General features: G+C 45.7%; 1 protein-coding gene across 2 annotated transcripts in view; it reads right to left on the bottom strand.

Annotated features, from left to right (window-relative positions):
- The window catches only part of PMP22 (peripheral myelin protein 22), a 31,381-nt gene extending 12,585 nt beyond the window's left edge, over positions 1-18,796 (bottom strand). The window contains exons 1-3 of one of the 2 annotated variants that reach the window (XM_080994122.1): positions 18,643-18,796; positions 15,075-15,175; positions 13,701-13,800 (exon numbers count right to left, since the gene is read on the bottom strand). In XM_080994122.1, the coding sequence (XP_080850248.1) occupies positions 13,701-13,800; positions 15,075-15,152 (178 nt within the window). In that variant the 5' untranslated portion in view covers positions 15,153-15,175; positions 18,643-18,796. Of the gene's footprint in view, positions 1-13,700; positions 13,801-15,074; positions 15,176-16,985; positions 17,130-18,642 lie in introns of those variants that run through there. The other variant, XM_080994123.1, reaches the window with a different exon arrangement.
- Positions 18,797-19,039: the final 243 nt, after the last annotated feature.

Consider the following 19,039-nt stretch of genomic DNA (forward strand, 5'->3'; position numbering starts at 1 on the left):
CAGCAACCTTTTACAGCCATGGGCCAGTCCACCGTCCCTCAGACCATGTGGTGGGCCGGACTTTTTTTTTGGGGGGGGGGAGAGAATGAACTAATTCCTATGCCCCACAAATAACCCAGAGATGCATTTTAAATAAAAGCATACATTCTACTCATGTAAAAACACCAGGCAGGCCCCACAAATAACCCAGAGATGCATTTTAAATAAAAGGACACATTCTACTCATATAAAAACACGCTGATTCCAGGACCATCCATGGGCCAGATTGAGAAGGCGATTGGGCCGCAATCGGCCCCTGGGCCTTAGGTTGCCTACCCCTGGGTTAGAGTGTGACCTTGGTCCAGTCACTGCCTCTCAGCCTAACCTCCTTTGCAGGGTTACTGTGAGGAATAACTGGAGAGGGGGAGAAATGTGTATGCCACCTTGAGCTCCTTGGACAAAAAGGTGGGGTGTAAATGCAAGAACTGAACTAAATGCTTTGAAAGCATGAATGCACATGAAAGATAGACTCATCCCTTATGTACCCAATTGATCACTGAACTCTGCAAGTGTGTGGGGGGGGGGGGGGTTTGCTCCTGCAGGCACCATCTTATCAGGAGGCCCATTCCTGATTCATCACTGTAGGAATCTGGCCTTTAGCATGGCCACACCTACCCTATGTAATTCTCCCCCCATCCTTTGAACAGTAGGCGACTGTGTTGCCTTTTCACAGCCCCTGCTGAAGACCTTCCTCTTCCAAGAAGCCTCTTAAATCGAGATATTCCCCAGTCTGGCTCTGCATGGAATTATTTTTCTAAAATATGGGTAGGCAAACTAAGGCCCAGGGGCCAGATCCAGCCCAATCGCCTTCTAAATCCAGCCGGCGGATGGTCCAGGAATCAGCATGTTTTTACATGGGTAGAATGTGTCCTTTTATTTAAAATGCATCTCTGGGTTATTTGTGGGGCATAGGAATTCGTTCATTTCCCCCTCCAAAAAAATATATAGTCCAGCCCCCCACAAGGTCTGGGGGACAGTGGACTGGCTCCCTGCTGAAAAAGTTTGCTGACCCCTGTTCTAAAAGATGTTTTTTTTTCTGGTTTTATCGCTTGTTGCTTGCTACCCTGGGCTCCCTTTTGGAGGAAGGGCAGAATGTAAGTCAAATAAATGAAGTATAATGGTCTTGATTTCATTCCCTAGCAAATCTGATCCAAGCAAGACCTGAAGTGGGAGTAGGTCTGGGGGGAAACCTCTGCCAGAGATCTCAGAAAGCCTTAGCTAACTAAAGTCAACAATACTGAAACAGTAAAGGGCAGCTAATTCAGAGCGTGACCCGCAGAGCGAGCAGCTTCAGTTGATGTACACCAGTGTGCCAGCTGACTGCAGCACATGACAGTGAAAGAAAAACTCCTCTAAATCTTCGAGGGGCAGAATAATAAGATTGTCAGAGCAAAAGAACTGGCCTCGGAAGATATAAGAGGCATGTTGATAAGATAAACACAGTACAGCAGTGAGGCAACGGTAGGTGGAAAGAATGTGGCATGCTTGGACTGATGGGGATGTCAGAGCAGCCCACTAACAATGGAGAGAATGTTACATATGAATGGAAAATACATAGTAAAAATGGGGATAAACTACATTTGGTACCCCAAACAGGCTTTCTTGGGGGGGGGGGTAATAATATTAACACAAATGTGACAATATTCAGAAAAGAAGAAAACACAATTCCGCAGCTAAACTATTCAGAATGAGATAAGTAAGGATGCAGTGAATTCTCTCCAGGGATGGATGATGTGAGAGGGTTTTGGACATTACCCTGCCTGAGCATCTAAGCCATCACAAGAGGGCTTCAAGAGGAGTTATGAAAGGAGACCATTTTGATGTTGTATGGTCTCCATTTATATGCTTTATAAATAGAAATTGTGCACTGCACAGGCCCCCAACAACACGTGTCTCTGTGCGGTGTGGTTACCTTATTGATATGTAGCTCTAACTTCCAAAATGTCACTTTGTGGAATCCATTTTATTATTATGCCTGCAAAACTATACCGAACATTTGATTTGTTTTATTCTAACTGCAATATTGTTCTGCACACCATCATTGGTCTTTGTTTCTTTAGTGTTTGTATGTTGTTTTTGAAAACATAATGAATACAGTGGTACCTCGGGTTAAGTACTTAATTTGTTCCAGAGGTCCGTTCTTAACCTGAAACTGTTCTTAACCTGAAGCACCACTTTAGCTAATGGGGCCTCCTGCTGCCACCACGCCGCCACTGCACGATTTCTGTTCTCATCCTGAAGCAAAGTTCTTAACCTGAAGCACTATTTCTGGGTTAGCGGAGTCTGTAACCTGAAGCGTATGTAACCCAAGGTACCACTGTATATTTAAAAAGAAAAGAAAGACAGACCGATAGACAGAAAGCTTGCAGTGAAGATTTTCCTCACCAAACCTAGCCTTTGCATTAAGAGGACTGCTTTTTCACCACTGTTTTAACCACACATTGTTAAGGTTGCTAGTCCTGTACACCTTTCCCCCATTCGTGGAACATTGAGAGAAGGGCCGCAGCTCAGCAGCATGTTTTGCATACAAGGTACCAGGTTCACTCCCCAGCATCTCCAATTAAGACTGGCCAGAAAACCTTGGAGAGCAGCTACCAGGCAGCATCAACCATAACTGGGATAGAGGGAGCATTGGTTTGGCAGCCTTGCATGTTCTTGACTGAACTTGCAGCCTTGCGGAAGCAAATGAAAATGCACCGTTTGATGAGTGGGCTCATACGTGTTATTTGCCCCCCAGCAATCCAGTTCTGAGATTAGCACTTTCAAGATTGCCAAACAAAAAGATCACACACACAGCCCATATTCACAATGTAACATGTACTGTAATGACGCTAAGTACATGTGTTAACTGAAATAATATTTTCCTGTTTTCTAGGGGGGTGTAGCAGCTTCAAATGAATCCCAAGCCAAACCCAAAGTCTTTGGTGGAGTTCTGGGCTTGGCAAACGTAAAGATAAGGTGCTCCAAGTTGAAGTGGGAACCCCACCCCTAAAGCACCTTGTGATGAGCCAGTAATTTGGGCACCACCATCATCCAAAAAAATAGAGCTAGCCAAATTAAAGAAATGGCAGGGAGAGAAGAGGGAGGAGAGAGAGAGAGAGAGTCTGTTGTCAAGCATGTAATCCAAGGAAACAATTTTACCCAGACCCTCCAATCCCAGTATTTTGGGGGAGGAAACCAAATCCATCTTAGTTTTCCTCAAATCAATTTTAAAGATGGAGCACAAAAACCAGTGGGCCAATTTGTCGACAATTTGGCAGCTTTCTTATTTAGGGGCGCCCTCTCTCCTGTCTGCTCTTTTTAGACCAACTGTCCACAAAACACTAGGGAAGCAGTTTAGACCAAGGCAGGTTGTTTTCCAAAGCAGCACATTAGTGCTCCACTTCCCTCGCTTGTCTCCCCTGCATTATAAGCCCTCTTGACAAAACCTGGCTCTCTTGCACTTGCAAAACAAAATGGCAAGTTGCAGGAATCAGTCATAACTAACTGGTGTGGTCTAACCTTGTGGATTTGTGTAACCCAATCTCACAATGGTGCCACTGAGCTAATCTTGTACAGGGCAGCATCTGACTATAGTTGGGCGGCTGGATGGGGGTGAGATGAATTGAGAGGAGGCTGCAACAATAACAGCTGGGAGGTCTTTTGCCATGGAGGGACCGAGTCACTGAATTTTTCCTGGACTGCGCCATTTTGACAGCAGGTAGGGCATCACATATTTCAGGGGTGGGAAAGCTTTGGCTCCCCAGATGTTGCTGAACAACAACAATGATTTATTACTTGTACCCTGCTCATCTGGGTTGCCCCAGCCACTCTGGGCAGCTTCCAACAGAATTTAAAGGAACACACGATACAATTCCCATCATTCCTGGCCATTGGCCATGCTTGCTAGAACTGATGAGAATTGTAATTCAGCAACACCTGAATATCTGAATGCCTCCACCAGCATAAATCCCACCTAAAGAGTGTCAGCATGCTGAGGAGGATGACCCATGGTGGGAGCTTTAACTTACAGCACTACATTACCAGGATCATATCATGCCCTCACAATGCACCACTGTATCAACTGCAGTCTCCCAACGATGCCTTCATGCCCCTAAATACCATCAGCAAGAGGCTGGTCTCTAGCTCAGACTCCCATCTAGGTATATTCCAAGAATGATGTAAGACTTTTGCTATCTAAGCAGGCGGAGAGAATTAGATGTGGGAGGCCTTTCAGTTGCCTGTTTTGATCTGTAATTTTAGCAGCGTTTTATTTTTCCTAGATGTATTTATATATTACGGTCATGAGGTCCAAGCCAAAAGGGCAACCATGCCATTTAAAAAGAAAGAAAAATAAGGGCGCTATCTTTTTGTTCTGTTTGCTATCTTGCAGTACCAGGCTCTCAAGCAGATTTCACTGAGAACTGAAATTAACAGACTAGAATTCTTTACGAGTGAGGAGGGGGCAGAGAAGCCATAAATTGAGATTCTTCTAACGAAAGAATGACAAGAATGCACTTGGGCCCTCTTCATGCAGAGGCTGCTTGCATCTGCAAATACACAAGATTTCTAGTTGATTGCAAAGCTTTTTGAATTTTTTTTGGGGGGAGAGGTGCCTTCGCCTGCATGTCTATATGACTCACTTACGTGCTTCCTGCCTGGTGGCCTCTCCAGCAAGCAAGGTAAGCATTCCCAAAGAGGAGAACATCCCAAGGAGATGTTTGGCATGCCTTACATTTTTCTCCTGCCTAATTCTAATGCCCCTTGGGCTCCGTTGCAATGCTTCAGGGCATTTGCAGAATATTTCATGGTACTCCTAGGAGACACAATAATCCTTGGCTGAGAAAGCATCCCACCCTAAATATCACCACACCCTAATTTATAGTGCTGCCACTGACTTTTCCTTACCGGGCCGGACATGCAGCCAATGCTTTGCCTGAAACAGGGATATTGTGATGGGAGAATCTGCAAACAAAGTAGGGCTGCTAAAACCCCATTTCTTGAGGTCATGTGTGTGAGAAACCTGTGGCCCTCCAGATATTTCTAAACCACAACTCCCATCCGTCCCAGAAAGCACAGCCAATGGCCAGGAATTGTGCAAGTTGTAGTTCAGCAACACCTGGTGGGCCAAAGCTTCCTCAACTCTGGTTCAAGAGCTCCAGGGAACTAGGCAACATAAGAGGAACCCATCAGGTTTCCTTTACACAGGGCACTGATAGGTCAAGCAGAAAAATCCTGCTTCCCACAGCAGCCAACCAATGCTTCTGGGGAAACCGCAAACAGGGCATGAAGGCAATAACCAGGTCTGAGATGCTGAATACATCCCTCCTGCAACTAATAGCCATTGACAAGACTTCTCCTCCATGCATTTGCCTGGTCTTCCTTGAAAGTCATCTAAGCTAGTGATTGGCACCCAATCTTGTGGTATCAAACTCCATAAATTCATCATACATCGTGTAAAGAGGTGTCTCCATCTGCCTGTTTGTATTAAGCACTGAAGCAGTCAGCTGTTTCCTTATATTCCACTCTCAATTCCGTGATGTGTAGGACTCCAGTTCTGCACAGCAGCAGAGTGGCTAGATTACCAGGGCCGTATGCTTGCCAAATTTGTGGCAGTGCTCCTCTGCCTTTAAACAGCTACAGAACAAACAGAGATTCAACAGGTGCTGTTTCACCATCCCCACATTTGGGGGGGGGGGGGCACAAGAACCCTGTCAGGAAAAATATGATCATCCTATGCACCAGTAGAAGCTAGCCTAATCCTGTCCTGTTTGCATCCAGAGTACAAACTAAAGCAGATTTGGGAGCTGAGATATTTCTATATAGGGCTATGTACCATCATCACAACAAATTCCATTCTAAACAGGTTCTGTATTCACAGCAGCAGACTGTCATGAAGAAATTCAAATAGATGCAATGACCTGCAATGAAATTGCACCTGATAGATTTCCGCTTGTTATGCAAACTATTAAAGGCATAGCATGTTTATCAGGGGGGAAATATGGCAAAAAGCTTCATTCAGTCCTGTGCTCAAAGTGCAGAAACAGGGTTAATGAGAAGAGGTAGCACACCTAGCTCCATGGTCTTGTCAAGGCTTTAAAGACCTCAACAATCCCAAGACTCTGGATTCTGCAACCATGCTGGGAAAGTAAGAACATTGAGAAGAGAAGGGTGGGTGGGTGGGTGTCTGTGTCCCTAGAAATGTAATTTGAAAAATGCTATATGGGCTTGATCGAGAGGCTATACTTCACCAACTGCAGCGGCATCACTTCAACAGAGAATCTGACAGATATTCATTTTGGTACGAGTGGGATTTAGTCTTGAATTCCTTAGATAAGTCCGCACGAGGAATGTCTGGCAGAACAAACTAAACTATGACCAGAACATTTGAACATGCAATGACCGCATACTGATCAGCTAATTGAGGAGTTATCCTTACTGGGGGAAATGTGCTCAGATCAAACAAACTTGTCCCAGACATGAAAGGCTAAGGGAGGAGGGCATTCTGCTTAATTCTGTAACTCCCCCTCCCAGTGTAGAATTCAGTCGTCTGGCAATGTTCTGCCAGAAGCAAGGATACCAATTGTGTTAGATGAGGGAAGGCAGGTGTAGGCTTTTGAAAGACCATGGTCAGCAACTTGCTACTTGCATTGCTACAGCGGTCCTGCTGGATGTTGGCAACTGCCTCAGTTTCCCCCTCTTATAGAATAAGTACAATGCTGCCACTGGTGATGTTTTGTGGGGAAGGGTGGTTTCAAAAAAAAGAAAGAAAGAAAGAAAAGGTGTGTGAATGAAAAGCACAACTGGTAAAACCCATTACCTATAGGGCTCAATAGCTAAAAATCCTACAGGCCACAGAACCAGAGACAAGAAGGCGATATTATTATTAATGCACACTCACAAACTACTCATGGCACATTTGTGGTTGACAAGGGAAACCAAGAAGGCATATCTGCAGACAAATCACTTGAAACAGTTCCAGGTTCACAGCAGCTTCTTGAAAAGGGGTGCTCTTGATTCCCTCAGGAGCTTACCAGAACGTATATGGATCCCACAATTGCCCCTGGGAATTCTGCCAGCTTTGCATTGGGGAATGGGCTGTGGTGTCGTCAATACCAGATCTATATCAGCTTACACCACATATGAGCTGGCAAATGGTACAGGTACTTCTCACAGAATGAACTGCAATCCTACCCCCCTTAGTGTTGGCCATGAACTGAGCATACTAAAACACACCTAACCATTCCTCGAGGCCTTTCTGCACCACACCTATAAGCATCTAGAGGCCTGCTCTTCTCCAAGCCTCCAAATGAGAGGCAATGCTTGGTAAGCATGGAACCACATCCCAGGATGTGAGGACTGACTGGTCACTGATACCCATTAAGTGAAGTAGGGGTGATCACCTCCCTCTGTGGTCCGTGCAATATGTACACACACACACACAAAATGCCTGGGTGCACTGCCATGTGTCCCGCATGCGTTGGGAAGGAGATGCTATATGTCTCGGCAGCAACCAGCTCTCAGGGTGCAGGTGGGGTTTGGGTTTATCACAGGGCGGAGCAGAAAACACGCAGCATTCTGACGGACTTGTGACATTCTAGCCTTCAATACAATTGCAACCTTAGCATCAGTACAAGATCGTGAGCCTCATTGTTGCAGCTGAGAGCGTAACAGTGTCAAAGTGAAGCTGACGAAGTAACAGAAATAAGGAGGCAGAGAAAAGGAATCCAAGTTTTGTTATGGGCCATCCTCCTGTTCTCACAATTTACTTATCCAAAGCAAAAGCCAAGTGATAGCTCAGTCAGTAGGGCATGAGACTCTTAAGCTCAGAGTTGTGGGTTCAAGCCCCATGTTGGGCAAAAGATTCCTGCATTGCAGTGAACTAGTTGACCCTCATGGCCCAACTCTATAATTCTTTATTATTTAATTGTGGTTATCCTTTGGGATAAGAAATTACCTTGGGTTAAGTAGTTAATTCATTCCAGAGGTCCGTACTTAACCTGAAACTGTTCTTAACCTGAAGCACCATTTTAGCTAATGGGGCCTCCCACTGCCGCCGCGCCACTAGAGCACAATTTCTGTTCTCATCCTGAAGCAAAGTTCTTAACCCGAAGTACTATTTCTGGGTTAGCGGAGTCTGTAACCTGAAGCGTATGAAACCTGAAGCGTATGTAACCCGAGGTACCACTGTACTTCTTTCCCGTAAGTTAGTAAAATCTGGAACACCCACCACTATAAATTTACACGGCTAATAATAGTTTAGCCTTTCCCTGCTGTGCTAACAGGCACCCCCAATTTGCAGGACATAATTAAGAAGGACATCTTTTATTGGAAACACAAACACAGCCAAATTCCGCCATGCATGAGCGACTCTGAAACGGCTTGCCTACCCTGCACATATAGCTATGCTGAAACTAATGCCACCGAATGCTGATTAAGGATATCACTGCAGCCGTGTAAATCTGCCACATTGTTACACAGATGTACCCAGGGGCTTGCATATGGAGCTGGCACCACTAGGGGCCAGCAGAGAGGCACAAAACAGCACCATCCACACACACCCATTTTGCAGAGTTTTCTCTTCTGGGGGAAAGAGCAGCCATGGGCCTTGAAGCTTTCGGCATAGTTTAACATTCCAGCAGAAGCCTCCACGCTGAGCTCCCACAACAGCTACTGGGCACCTAGGGATCTTTTAAACCCAGGGTATCACAGAGCTCCAGCATGAAATATGCTGCAGCGATTTAGATGGTCACACCAGTTCCTTCATAAACTTTCCACAGAGCAAAAGCAGCTCATTGTTTGCAACACACATGCTCCCATTCACTGGAGTCAAGGATTCTAGAGAGGAAATGCTGAGGAAATGCTGCCAGAAGTATGTTCATATGGACATGCCACACGAATGAAAGAATAAAGGTCCAAATTTAAAAACAAAAACGAAAAACAAGCAACCAGTCACTGGTCCAAACTATGCAAGTAGGAAACCATGTCTAAACTTCCCAAGCCTCAGGTCTCCAACTCATCTTGTACTGTATGTTAGGAATGGGAAACTCTGATGCCCTCCAGACATTGCGGGACCCCAGCTCCCATCAGGCCCAGTGAACATGTCAAATGGTCAGGGATGACAGGAGTCAGAGTTCAACTACACCTGGAGGTCCATAAGTTGTATGGAAATACCAACCAGTTTTTAAATTCTGCTTCTATCCTTTCCCCCTTATTCTTCATATTTTATATACCAGTTAATACTGTCATTTCCAAGCAGTATACAAGAGGGATACATGAAGGCTACAACATAAAAGCAATTAAAAATCGGGGGGGGGGGATCTCACTTAAAATGAAGTCTTCAATAAGTGCCAGAAGTTGACATCAAACAGGCACCTTTCCTGTTCAACTGGCAGGGAGTTCCACAGAATTGAAGAATTGAACCCACAATACTGAACACTCCTGGTGGAAGTGAGCTATGCATCTGAACCATGGAGAATCACTAACACTGACTCCCCTGAAAACCTCAACAATCACACTGGATATAAGGTACTGAGCAGTCTTCAAGGTATCCTGGACCAAGTTAAGGAACTTCTAAATGAATACAAGAAGTGTGACCTTCCACAATACTGCCACAATCACAATTATTATTTAATTCCCTGAACGCCTACCTGGGTGATGTGTGGAGTGACTGCACTCCAGTTCCTATCAGGCATCAATTCCTAGATTTGCTTCACCATTAATGTTGACTGGCCAGTCCCACCGATGGTCACAAAGCTCTCTTTCAACCCATGAGATTTCCAGCTCCCATGGAAACACCAACTATCATCCTACCGGAGTGAGCTGTTCTAAACTAAGAACAAAAATGATGGCCCACTTCACAACCACAATTTTAATATTAACTCTTAACTATTACATAAATAAATGCCCAATTTCAAGGCACTGATTTGAGACCATTCAACTCTATTCAACTTTTGAAAAAATGTGCCTGGAGGGGATACAGAAGTGGAGCAATTCACATCGCATGACTATGCCTAAAGAAATGCTTTGGGATTCAACTCCTAGTGTCTCATTGAGAAGATACTCAAAGTGGCCAAGTTATGACTGGAGGAAATCTGCTCTTCAGTAACTATGATGGAATAAGGAACATCTGTAATCACTAAGTGCCCTCAAAGCCACATGACCTTAGGAGACAATGTGATGTAGGAGGCAACAACAACTATGATATGGATTTGCCACTTGGTGCCATTTCCTTAGGGCATCCACAGAACAGAAGCAAACCACAAGTAGAATGGTGGTTGATAGCAGATGCACAATATCTTAGGAAACGCAGTCTTTGCCACACCCTAAGAACAAACTGGAGAGGTCACTGCAATTTTGAAACACTATCAGCAACTAAGGCCCAGTGTCAAACAGCCCAATCCTATACATGTCTACTCAGATTAGTTCTCAGATTAGGGTGTATAGGACTGCAGCCTACAGCAGCTCCCACAGCTGCTAAGAAATTCCAGGACTTGAGCTGGGTAGAAGAACAATCTTAGGAGAGTGATTATTTACAAACTGAAATGGAAAGGGGCTCAGTTTGGGTCATAACTCCAAAACGGTTTCTCCCTCTCCACCTTCTTCCATGGACAAAATTCAGCTTCTGCTTACATCATCTAGGTTTAAGATTTTAACTCTGGAGAATGGGAGGAGATGCTTTGCTCCCAACACAGTGCAGCTGCAAATCTACAAGTACGCAAGGATAGTCTTGCTGTATCATACCAAACATTCATCTACTCCAGTGGCCAACAAAAGATTTAGAGGCCTTATAAGCAAGGCATGATTATGATCCCAATGGGAGAGCTCTCCCCCACCGATTGTTCCAAGCACTTAATATTCCTCCAGTGAACTCAGAGGTTCCATTTTTAGCTACCATGTCTAACATAATAGCAAATGCAGGTGGTTGTGGGCCACTGCCTAACGCTTAGGGGGTGCAACAAATGTAAGGAAGTGGCTTCTACATACTCAGAGGACTCCCCAGATATTCAGAAGGTTGTGAATCAAAGTTCAATAGTCAATTAATTCATTTAATAGAAAGCAAGTTACACTCCCTCCACGCCTTCCTTAAGGGAGAAGAGCCCTGTTGGATTAGACTAAAGCAGTGGTGGCCCTTCAGCTGTTTTGGGACTACATTTCCACTGGTCCTGTTAGCTAGGGATGATGGGAGTTGTAGTCCCAAAACAGCTGGAGGGCCAAGTTTAGCCACCATGGGACTAAAGGATTCCTAGTCCAGCATCTGTGGTGGCTGGTGCCCATTGGGACTGGTGGGGCGGAAGTCAGGGAGTCCTACAGTAGGTGGAGCCAGAGCCAATGAGAGGCAGCGCCGACTAGTTCTGCCCCCATCCTCCTCCCCACTGTGTTCTACAATGGCAACATTGAAACTAAGGAAGCGGAAACTGACAGCCAATACCATCCTCTGGGCTGGATGTAAGAAAGAAGGCAAAGAGGAGGGAGCTGGCTGAAGGGAGGTGAAAGTTGATGGGGTAACACCTCACTTGATAGACCAGCCTCCACTGTTGAGAATTCTGTAGATCATCAGTGGGCCTGACTACTCACAAGTAGGGAAGTTCACAAGTAGGGCAGGAGCAAAACAGAACTTTCCTGCTCATGAGCCCCGGCAACTGGTATTCAGAGGAATATTCACACTCGTATTCAAAACAATTGACTGCAGCCATTATTAGTTTTATCCTCCATTAACTGGTCCAATCCTTTTTTAAAGCCATCCAAGTTGGTGACCATCTTTTGGACGCCATGCCCCACCCTCAAATTCTTAAACATTTATTCAGATGAAAAGATAGTCTATCCCCTCATCATTTTAATTGTGGAGGTTTTTGTTGTACCCTCTCTAGCTCCATAATTTACTTAAAAATAAAAAAAAATTATATAGAGTGAAGAAAACAGTGATACAAACTTGCTCCAAAATCTAAGCTGCCATCTTTTCATCCTGTCAATTGGATTCAAAAGAGTCTTTGCTACCTGCATGGTATTTTGCTGTTATAAATTTGAGAAGATCATCAGTGGTCCTGACTACTTCCTTGTTTGCCTCTAGTTCCAGACAATTCATGAAACAAGTATAATAGCTATGGTGTCAATATATCTGTTGCACCCATCTGTCCATTGAGAAAACTTGATATTTATGCATGTTCCCAGACTCCTGCCTTAACTAGTTACTGGCCTCTTAGCAAAGGATTCCTTTTTGTAGGAAGAATAAAATGCTGCAAAAGAATCATGGTTGCCTTACAATAAGCCTTTCTCCATAGCATTCACATCTAACTGGTTAATAATAATGTCAGTGGTGTAAATTGTCTTGAGTGCAGAAGATTTATGATTCACCAACTTCTGAATTATCCAACTCTTGAGTTGTGGAAACAAGATACCTCTAGCCATTAAGCCATGGAAGTATTTTGCTACAAGCCAACGTGAGATGTGTGTACAAGCTGTATGCAGTGATAGTAACAAATACAAATCAACTGCAAGCAAAAAAGTAAGCAGAAATGTTTGGATACTTAGAGATGAAACAAAAACCAGCAGCAACTCTGTGGCAAGTTAGGAAAGTTGCCGACTTACATTTCCACTGGGACTTTCTTGAACATGAATCCTCGTTTTACCTGCTATTAACAGCTTCTACAGCTTAATCTATGCATGTTCACTGACCAGTTAAGACCTACTGTGTACAATAGGGCTTCCTCAAAGGTAAGTGTGCACAGGACTGCAGCCTTAATGTGCCAAATATATTTGGTTCTTTCTAGCTTATCTTTAAAACACAACTGTGATCCAGCCTGTAGAATATTCCAACCCACAGAGCTGTCCATTATGCCACTAAGAGTGTGACACCTATACAGGTTTTATTCACAACCAAGACTCAAAACACAGCAAGTGAGGCTAGATTTTATATGTTGACATAAGCTTATGTCAAGTAGTGAGCGGGTGAGTAGGCAGAAGTGGGTGGGTAGGTAGCCAGAGTACATCATACACAAGATTATGCTTTAAGCAGCCATCTCTGTATTAACTATTCATGGCTAATAATATTTTCTTCTCTATCAGAAAGCCAGGCAACAGAAGGGGAAGAGCCATAGCTCAGTGGTTGACCACATAATTTGCATTTAAAAGATCTCAGGTTCAATCCCTGGCATCTCCAGGTAGAGCAGAATCCATGAAGCCCTGAAGATGTGCTCCAAGGGTAGACAATACCAAGCCAGGTGGACCAATGGACAGACTCAGTATAAGGCAGTTTCACACATTCCTGTAAGTTCACATGATCTTAAGAATGGTGGGCCAATTCTTTCTTTCTCTTTTAAAAGAACGTTACAGATCGGACTCTAGGTTTTCTGAAAGGTTTGGCAAGAAGTCAGAAGATGTAGGTCCTTAGAATCATAGAGCTGGAAGAGATCCCATGGGTCATCCATCTCAGCAAAAGCATCCATGGCAGATGGCCATCCCTTGAGCAACATGGAGGAGAACATTGCAACACACACACACACACACACACAGAGAGAGAGAGAGAGAGAGAGAGAGAGAGAGAGAGAGAGAGATGGGACTGGGGTGCAGGATTTCACCCAAACTGCACTCAGAGCAGGCCCTGAGGACTAGCTCATTGTCCAATCTATTTCTAAAAAGGTATCATAGGAGGCAAAGTGAAGAAAAGGTGACAGAATCCTTACCATCTGCAGACGTTTTGGCGCACTGAAACGAACTCAGGGACCCCTGGAGGGTGCAGTTCTGCCAAAGGGCTGATGTGTGCCCATCCCAAATGAGCCATTGCTGAAAGAGAAGGACAGAACACAGTGAGAGGAGGGGAAGTTTAAAAGGAGCAGGGCCACATACAAACTAAGCACTGAGAGAAACCATGTACTAAAAGTGATCCATTTCCTGGTGCAAGTTCATCTACATGTCTGTTCTTGCTTAAGGACTGAACTGAATCCCTGAGCAGTAAAGAGGCACTTTAAGCTTTCTTAAAAAAAGAAAAGAAAAGAAAAACAAACTTTTGTGCATAACTAAAAGCTTATTTCTGGGGGGGGGCACACACAAAAACAAACACAATCCTATTTAAATTGACTGAAATAAAGAAAAAGTGCTTTGTACTTTCATTCCTTGCATCCATTGCAAAAGGAGAGAGAGAGTTCAACGAAAAAGAAAATACCTCTCTCTTTAAGCTTTTGCCAAATTGACAGGGAAAGGGAAATCCAGTTCCCCAAGCCTCACCTCCCACTCCCAACACATCCATTGGCTGTTTTTTCTTTTTTCTTTTTCTTTTTTTGTAAGACCTTACTGAAAAGCATGCAAATGAAACAAGCTGCTCACACAATTGATTACAATCAGGAATTCATTGACACACCTCCACCTAAGGTAACAGATTAGCTAACAGATAGATATGGAAATGTGAATGCATCCAGCAGCATAGTAATTCTTTCTCCTGAATGCTGAATATGTAGTGGCTGACTGTATAGGCAAGTCACCTAGTGGAGAGGGAAATGTGCTCTGTAGATTTTCAGGCTCTCTCTCTTCTCTAGAACTTAAAACCAGTTCTGGGACAGAGTCCTGGCTCAGATTTAAGAAAGCTTTGTGACTCTCCTAGTTTGGCTTTTCTTTTTAACTAGCAAAGACTAACATTATTTATAAAGGTTTCATTTGCTTCAAGATGCTCACACGCTCCAGAAACCTGATCTCCAAAAAAACAAACGGTTCTTCAGCTATTCTTGCGACGCAAACAATGAAGTCATTTGGGAGCCATTTTGGCTGCAACAGCTTCCTTTTTCATGAGAAGCTATTGGATCTCCATCGTGATCAGTTCCATAAAGAAGCATTGGGGTTGCAAACAAAAACAGCCTAAGCCTAACATGTTTGCTCAGGCCTTTCACTGAGTTCAATGGAGAAAGTGCAGTTTTAAATGCAAAGTAAACTTCTACAGATTCCAATGGAATCGCATCTACAGGCAGAGCACGTTAGGACCAGAGTTCAAAAGCTCTGGTTCACCCTCCTGCCCTTTAGCAGCTTGGAAGGGAATTGGAAAACAAATGAGGAGTGTTTGTACTTACACTGACAATTGTTGAGACGAAGAGAAGGACAAGCACTGAAACATGGAGCACAATGATTCCCAACAACAAAAGGAGCATTTTGGCAAAAGTGTTGGATAGATCTGGAAGGGAAATATAAAACACACACACACATTTAAGTAAAGGGAGAAAGGTTACCAGTGAACAGCCTTCTACATAATACTGGGATGATGAGGCAAGTCTAATTTTGAGACACGAACAGCAGAGGGTGCCTCTGAGACAGAAAATATACACCATATGGTTTGACGAAGCTAAATAAATGCATGAAAAAATAATATACATCATATATATGTATGTGTGTGTGTGTGTATGTATATATATATGTGTGTGTGTGTGTGTGTGTATGTAAGAGGGGGCAGAGAATGTGCACTGAAGGTGGAGGCAGATGGGAAGTTTTCAAACTTCTTGACTAGGAGATCTAGCCAATAGTGGCAGGGCAGGGAGTAATTAATCTTGCATGTCTGAAGAAATCCAACCAATTTGGCAGGTTTGGAAAGTAAAGGGTGAGATTTGAAATAAACCAGCCCCAGAGCCTGGTGCAGTGAACATACCCATCAAAAGGCAAACAGAGCTGAAGGGGTCAGAATAAATGATCTGAAACTCCCCTCCAACCTCTCCCTAAAATATCACATCTTTTAGATTATTTCCCTTTTCAGGGCTGGATTCCTTCCCCTCCCTGCCCCCACCCCCAAGATTTGGAAAACTTATGGCGACTATTGGCATATGGAAAAACTCAAACGACATCACATTCCTCAAAGTTTCCATTTTATTGCAGGGGGGGTGTGTGCACTCTGCTCCCAAACAGCCAGCAGATGATGAGGTGATATATTCATATAACAAGTATCTGTTTTCTAAATGAGTGCTTGAGAAAGAGCTCCAAAGCAGAAAAGAAAAGAGTCTAAAATAAAGCAGGAAAACAGCCACTCCGCTTGGACTAGACCTCCACTGGCTCAGGAGGCGGGAAATGGAAACCGTTATGCCACAAAGCCACCATTCTCCCTTGAATAATCAACATTTGGAGCCCATTAAACCACAAGCCCCACAAACTCAGCCCGCCAGCTATCTCCCCCACAGCTTCCAAATAGAATGTGGAAACTGTACAAAAATACAGATATTGCATGAAATTCACACAAAAAAACATGGGTTTCCCTCTTTTTTGGGGTGGGGGGGCGAGATTCCTAGGCGGCCGATTGTGGGAGAGATGGAATTTGGGGAGCAGGCACAACGATGAAGTCCTGCGGATTCGGAGGGACCAGGCGATCAATTATTCGAAATACTGTTGTAAAAAGTTTTTGGGGGGGATCTTTATAATCAAATACAGGAGAAATCTCTCTAGGCAAGTTTTCTTTCACAGAAGAGCGCCATGCACTCTCTCGCGTTCCCCTTTACGCACACTTCAAAATCTGCCAAGCGACTGTTATGAGGAGCGGAATTCTTCCAGGGCCGGCGGGGGGAGGAGAGGAGGGGGAAAGATCTACGTGCTAAAATGTTTCAACCCGTTTCTAATTATATCAGCCCCAGCCTGGAGTAGCGGACTTTCTCAGCGGCGCGAAGCCTTGGGGAGAGCTCTCCACCCCGCTCTCACCGCTAGACACAATAGTCCTACAAAGTGGGGTTCAATGCAACAGGCATCAACACGCAGCGAGCCCCCCGATAAACTTTCTGGGGAGCTGGGTCAAGTAGGTTCCCGCATCCAGGGGTCGAAGGCTGGGTGGGGCTGCTGCTGACGTTATAATCCAAATCTAGAGTGCGCGCACGGACCGTAGAGGGGCCATGGGGCCGGTTGCGAAGAGAGGTCCCAGGGGGCGTTTCAGTGGAAAAATCTCTTGCTCCCCTCCACCCCAAATATCTATCTGTAAAAGAATGCGCTGGGAAGACAGGCGGGTTACTTACTGGTCTTCAAAAAATTAAAATAAAAGCTCGCGCTCCCTCTGGCAGGCGACCTGGCCACTCGCTCTCTCCGACGAAGACTGCGCGCCGAGTGCGGGCGCCCGCGTGCCTCCCCGTCCGAAGATCGAGTGAGCCCAAGAATGGGCGGGACCCCAAGAACAACGCCCAATGGTGGCCGGGCGCCAAGTAGGGCGGGTCCAGGGCGCCGGCGTAAACCGACGGGCAGGGGAAACGGGCGGGTGTCTATAAATACTTTCCCCGACGGGAAAGGAAAAGGGAGAGCGCGCGGACTATCGCTTTGCGAACGGAGCGGCCGCCTTGGATCGTGGGCCCCAGAAATCCAAGCCCGGATAGCTACGGTTCCTCTTCTGGGCTTTTCTTTCCTTCCTTCCTTCCTTCTTTCTTTCTCATCCCCAGTGGAAAAGCGGAAGGCAGGTGTGCCAACTTGAATAAAATATTGGGGGGCCCAGGTAAGCCCCGCCCCAGATAATTGATTACAAAATGAGGGGCACCGACACCATCGGAATAGCAATGCCCACCAACTCAAATATTTTATGGAGGGGGGGGGAGCAAAGGGACTTCAGCCCCTACGAGTTGGCTGCTATGGCGGAGGGCATGGGAAAGATCGTGGTCCCGCGGTACAAGCACTCTCCCCTCTCCGGTCCTGGGAAAGCGATGTTCCTTGCTGAAACGCAAGGCGGGTCAAGAGGCGGCGGAGATCTTCGCGTCCGGTCGTCCTCGGATGGCTGCGGATGCAAATCCCTCGAAGAGAGGGGCGCAGGACGGGGGCGCGATGGCCAGGTAGGCGCAGCTACGATGGAGCCGCTGGTGGGCTCCGGGGATCCAGAGGAAGAAGAGGCCGACGGTCTGACGTGCCTAGGGAGCTCAGCTAGACACAACGGATTCAACACAGTCCATCCACGCCAAAGTCCATTAAGCGCCTCCTTTTCCACACTGGGCTCGTCTCACTGGGGTAGGATGCGGTGCGTGGCACACAACACACGCGCAATGCGTTCCATCGGTAACCCCGAGAAGAGACCGCTACCCTACACTCTCCTTATAGCTGCTCTTGATTCGATTTCTGGCGTGTTCCCGGTGGGTTTTTTAACCGCTCTGTGCCCCCCCCCCCCCAGCTGATGCGTGCAAGAGCAAGCTGCATCCGATCGCTCCTGGGCCAGAAGGGTCAGGTTTGTCCCGGCCACCCTCACCCCAAAACCTGTTGTTGCCTATGTTGCGCGCTCTCTCTCAAGCCGATCACATCCGTTCCTCTCTCGATTTCATTTCTCTGCATTTGTGTACTGCTCACCTGACACCCAGAGAGGAATCCGACAGTGGGGGTAGCATACCTCACTCTTTAAATTGATTGCATTGCTAGGATTTTACACCTGACAGACCTCTGCCACCTGTCTTCCTACCACCACCACCACCACCTCCCGCCCATAGTAACCGAAGCAGTGGAAATCTATCATCAGTTCTAGAGTGTTGTATCGGTGGCAATCCGAATTAAGAGAACAGCCACCGCGTTTCTCGAAGTTGTGCTCCTCGTGAATCTTTGGCACCCCGAAGCCTGTAAGAGGAAAGGCTGTCCCAATACTAATGTCTGCTAGATCTGAGCGTTTATTAATTAATAAATAAATAATAAAAATAATAAACTACTTACCAAGGCCAAAGAGCTTGCTCTTTTTCCCAAGCAGTATTCCCTAGAAAGCGAGAGCCAGGTGGGATTAAACTCCAGTTGCTGGATCTCGGACAGAAGCAGATCTGCCTCTAAACTCCTGTGCGCGCCGAGTGAGCCCTCGCTGGTTGCAAACCCTTTACTGCATCCGCAGGTCTCGTGCTCGCCCCGTTTATTCAGCCCCCGTTCCAACGCCCAGATATGTCATGGTGGCCTGAGAGAGAACACCCTTTACTATTTAAAGGGGCAGCGCCTCTCTATCTTTATCCTCTGGCAGGGAACATCGCCAGCACGCAGGGCCTATTTAGGGTGAGCAAAGGATTAGTCCGCCGCGAGGGCGTGGCCGGCTTGACATCTCCGTGGTCGGAAGGCTGGGTGAAAA

This window comes from Podarcis pityusensis, assembly GCF_964106645.2.
Source record: "Podarcis pityusensis genome assembly, chromosome: 2".
NCBI lineage: Eukaryota > Metazoa > Chordata > Lepidosauria > Squamata > Lacertidae > Podarcis > Podarcis pityusensis.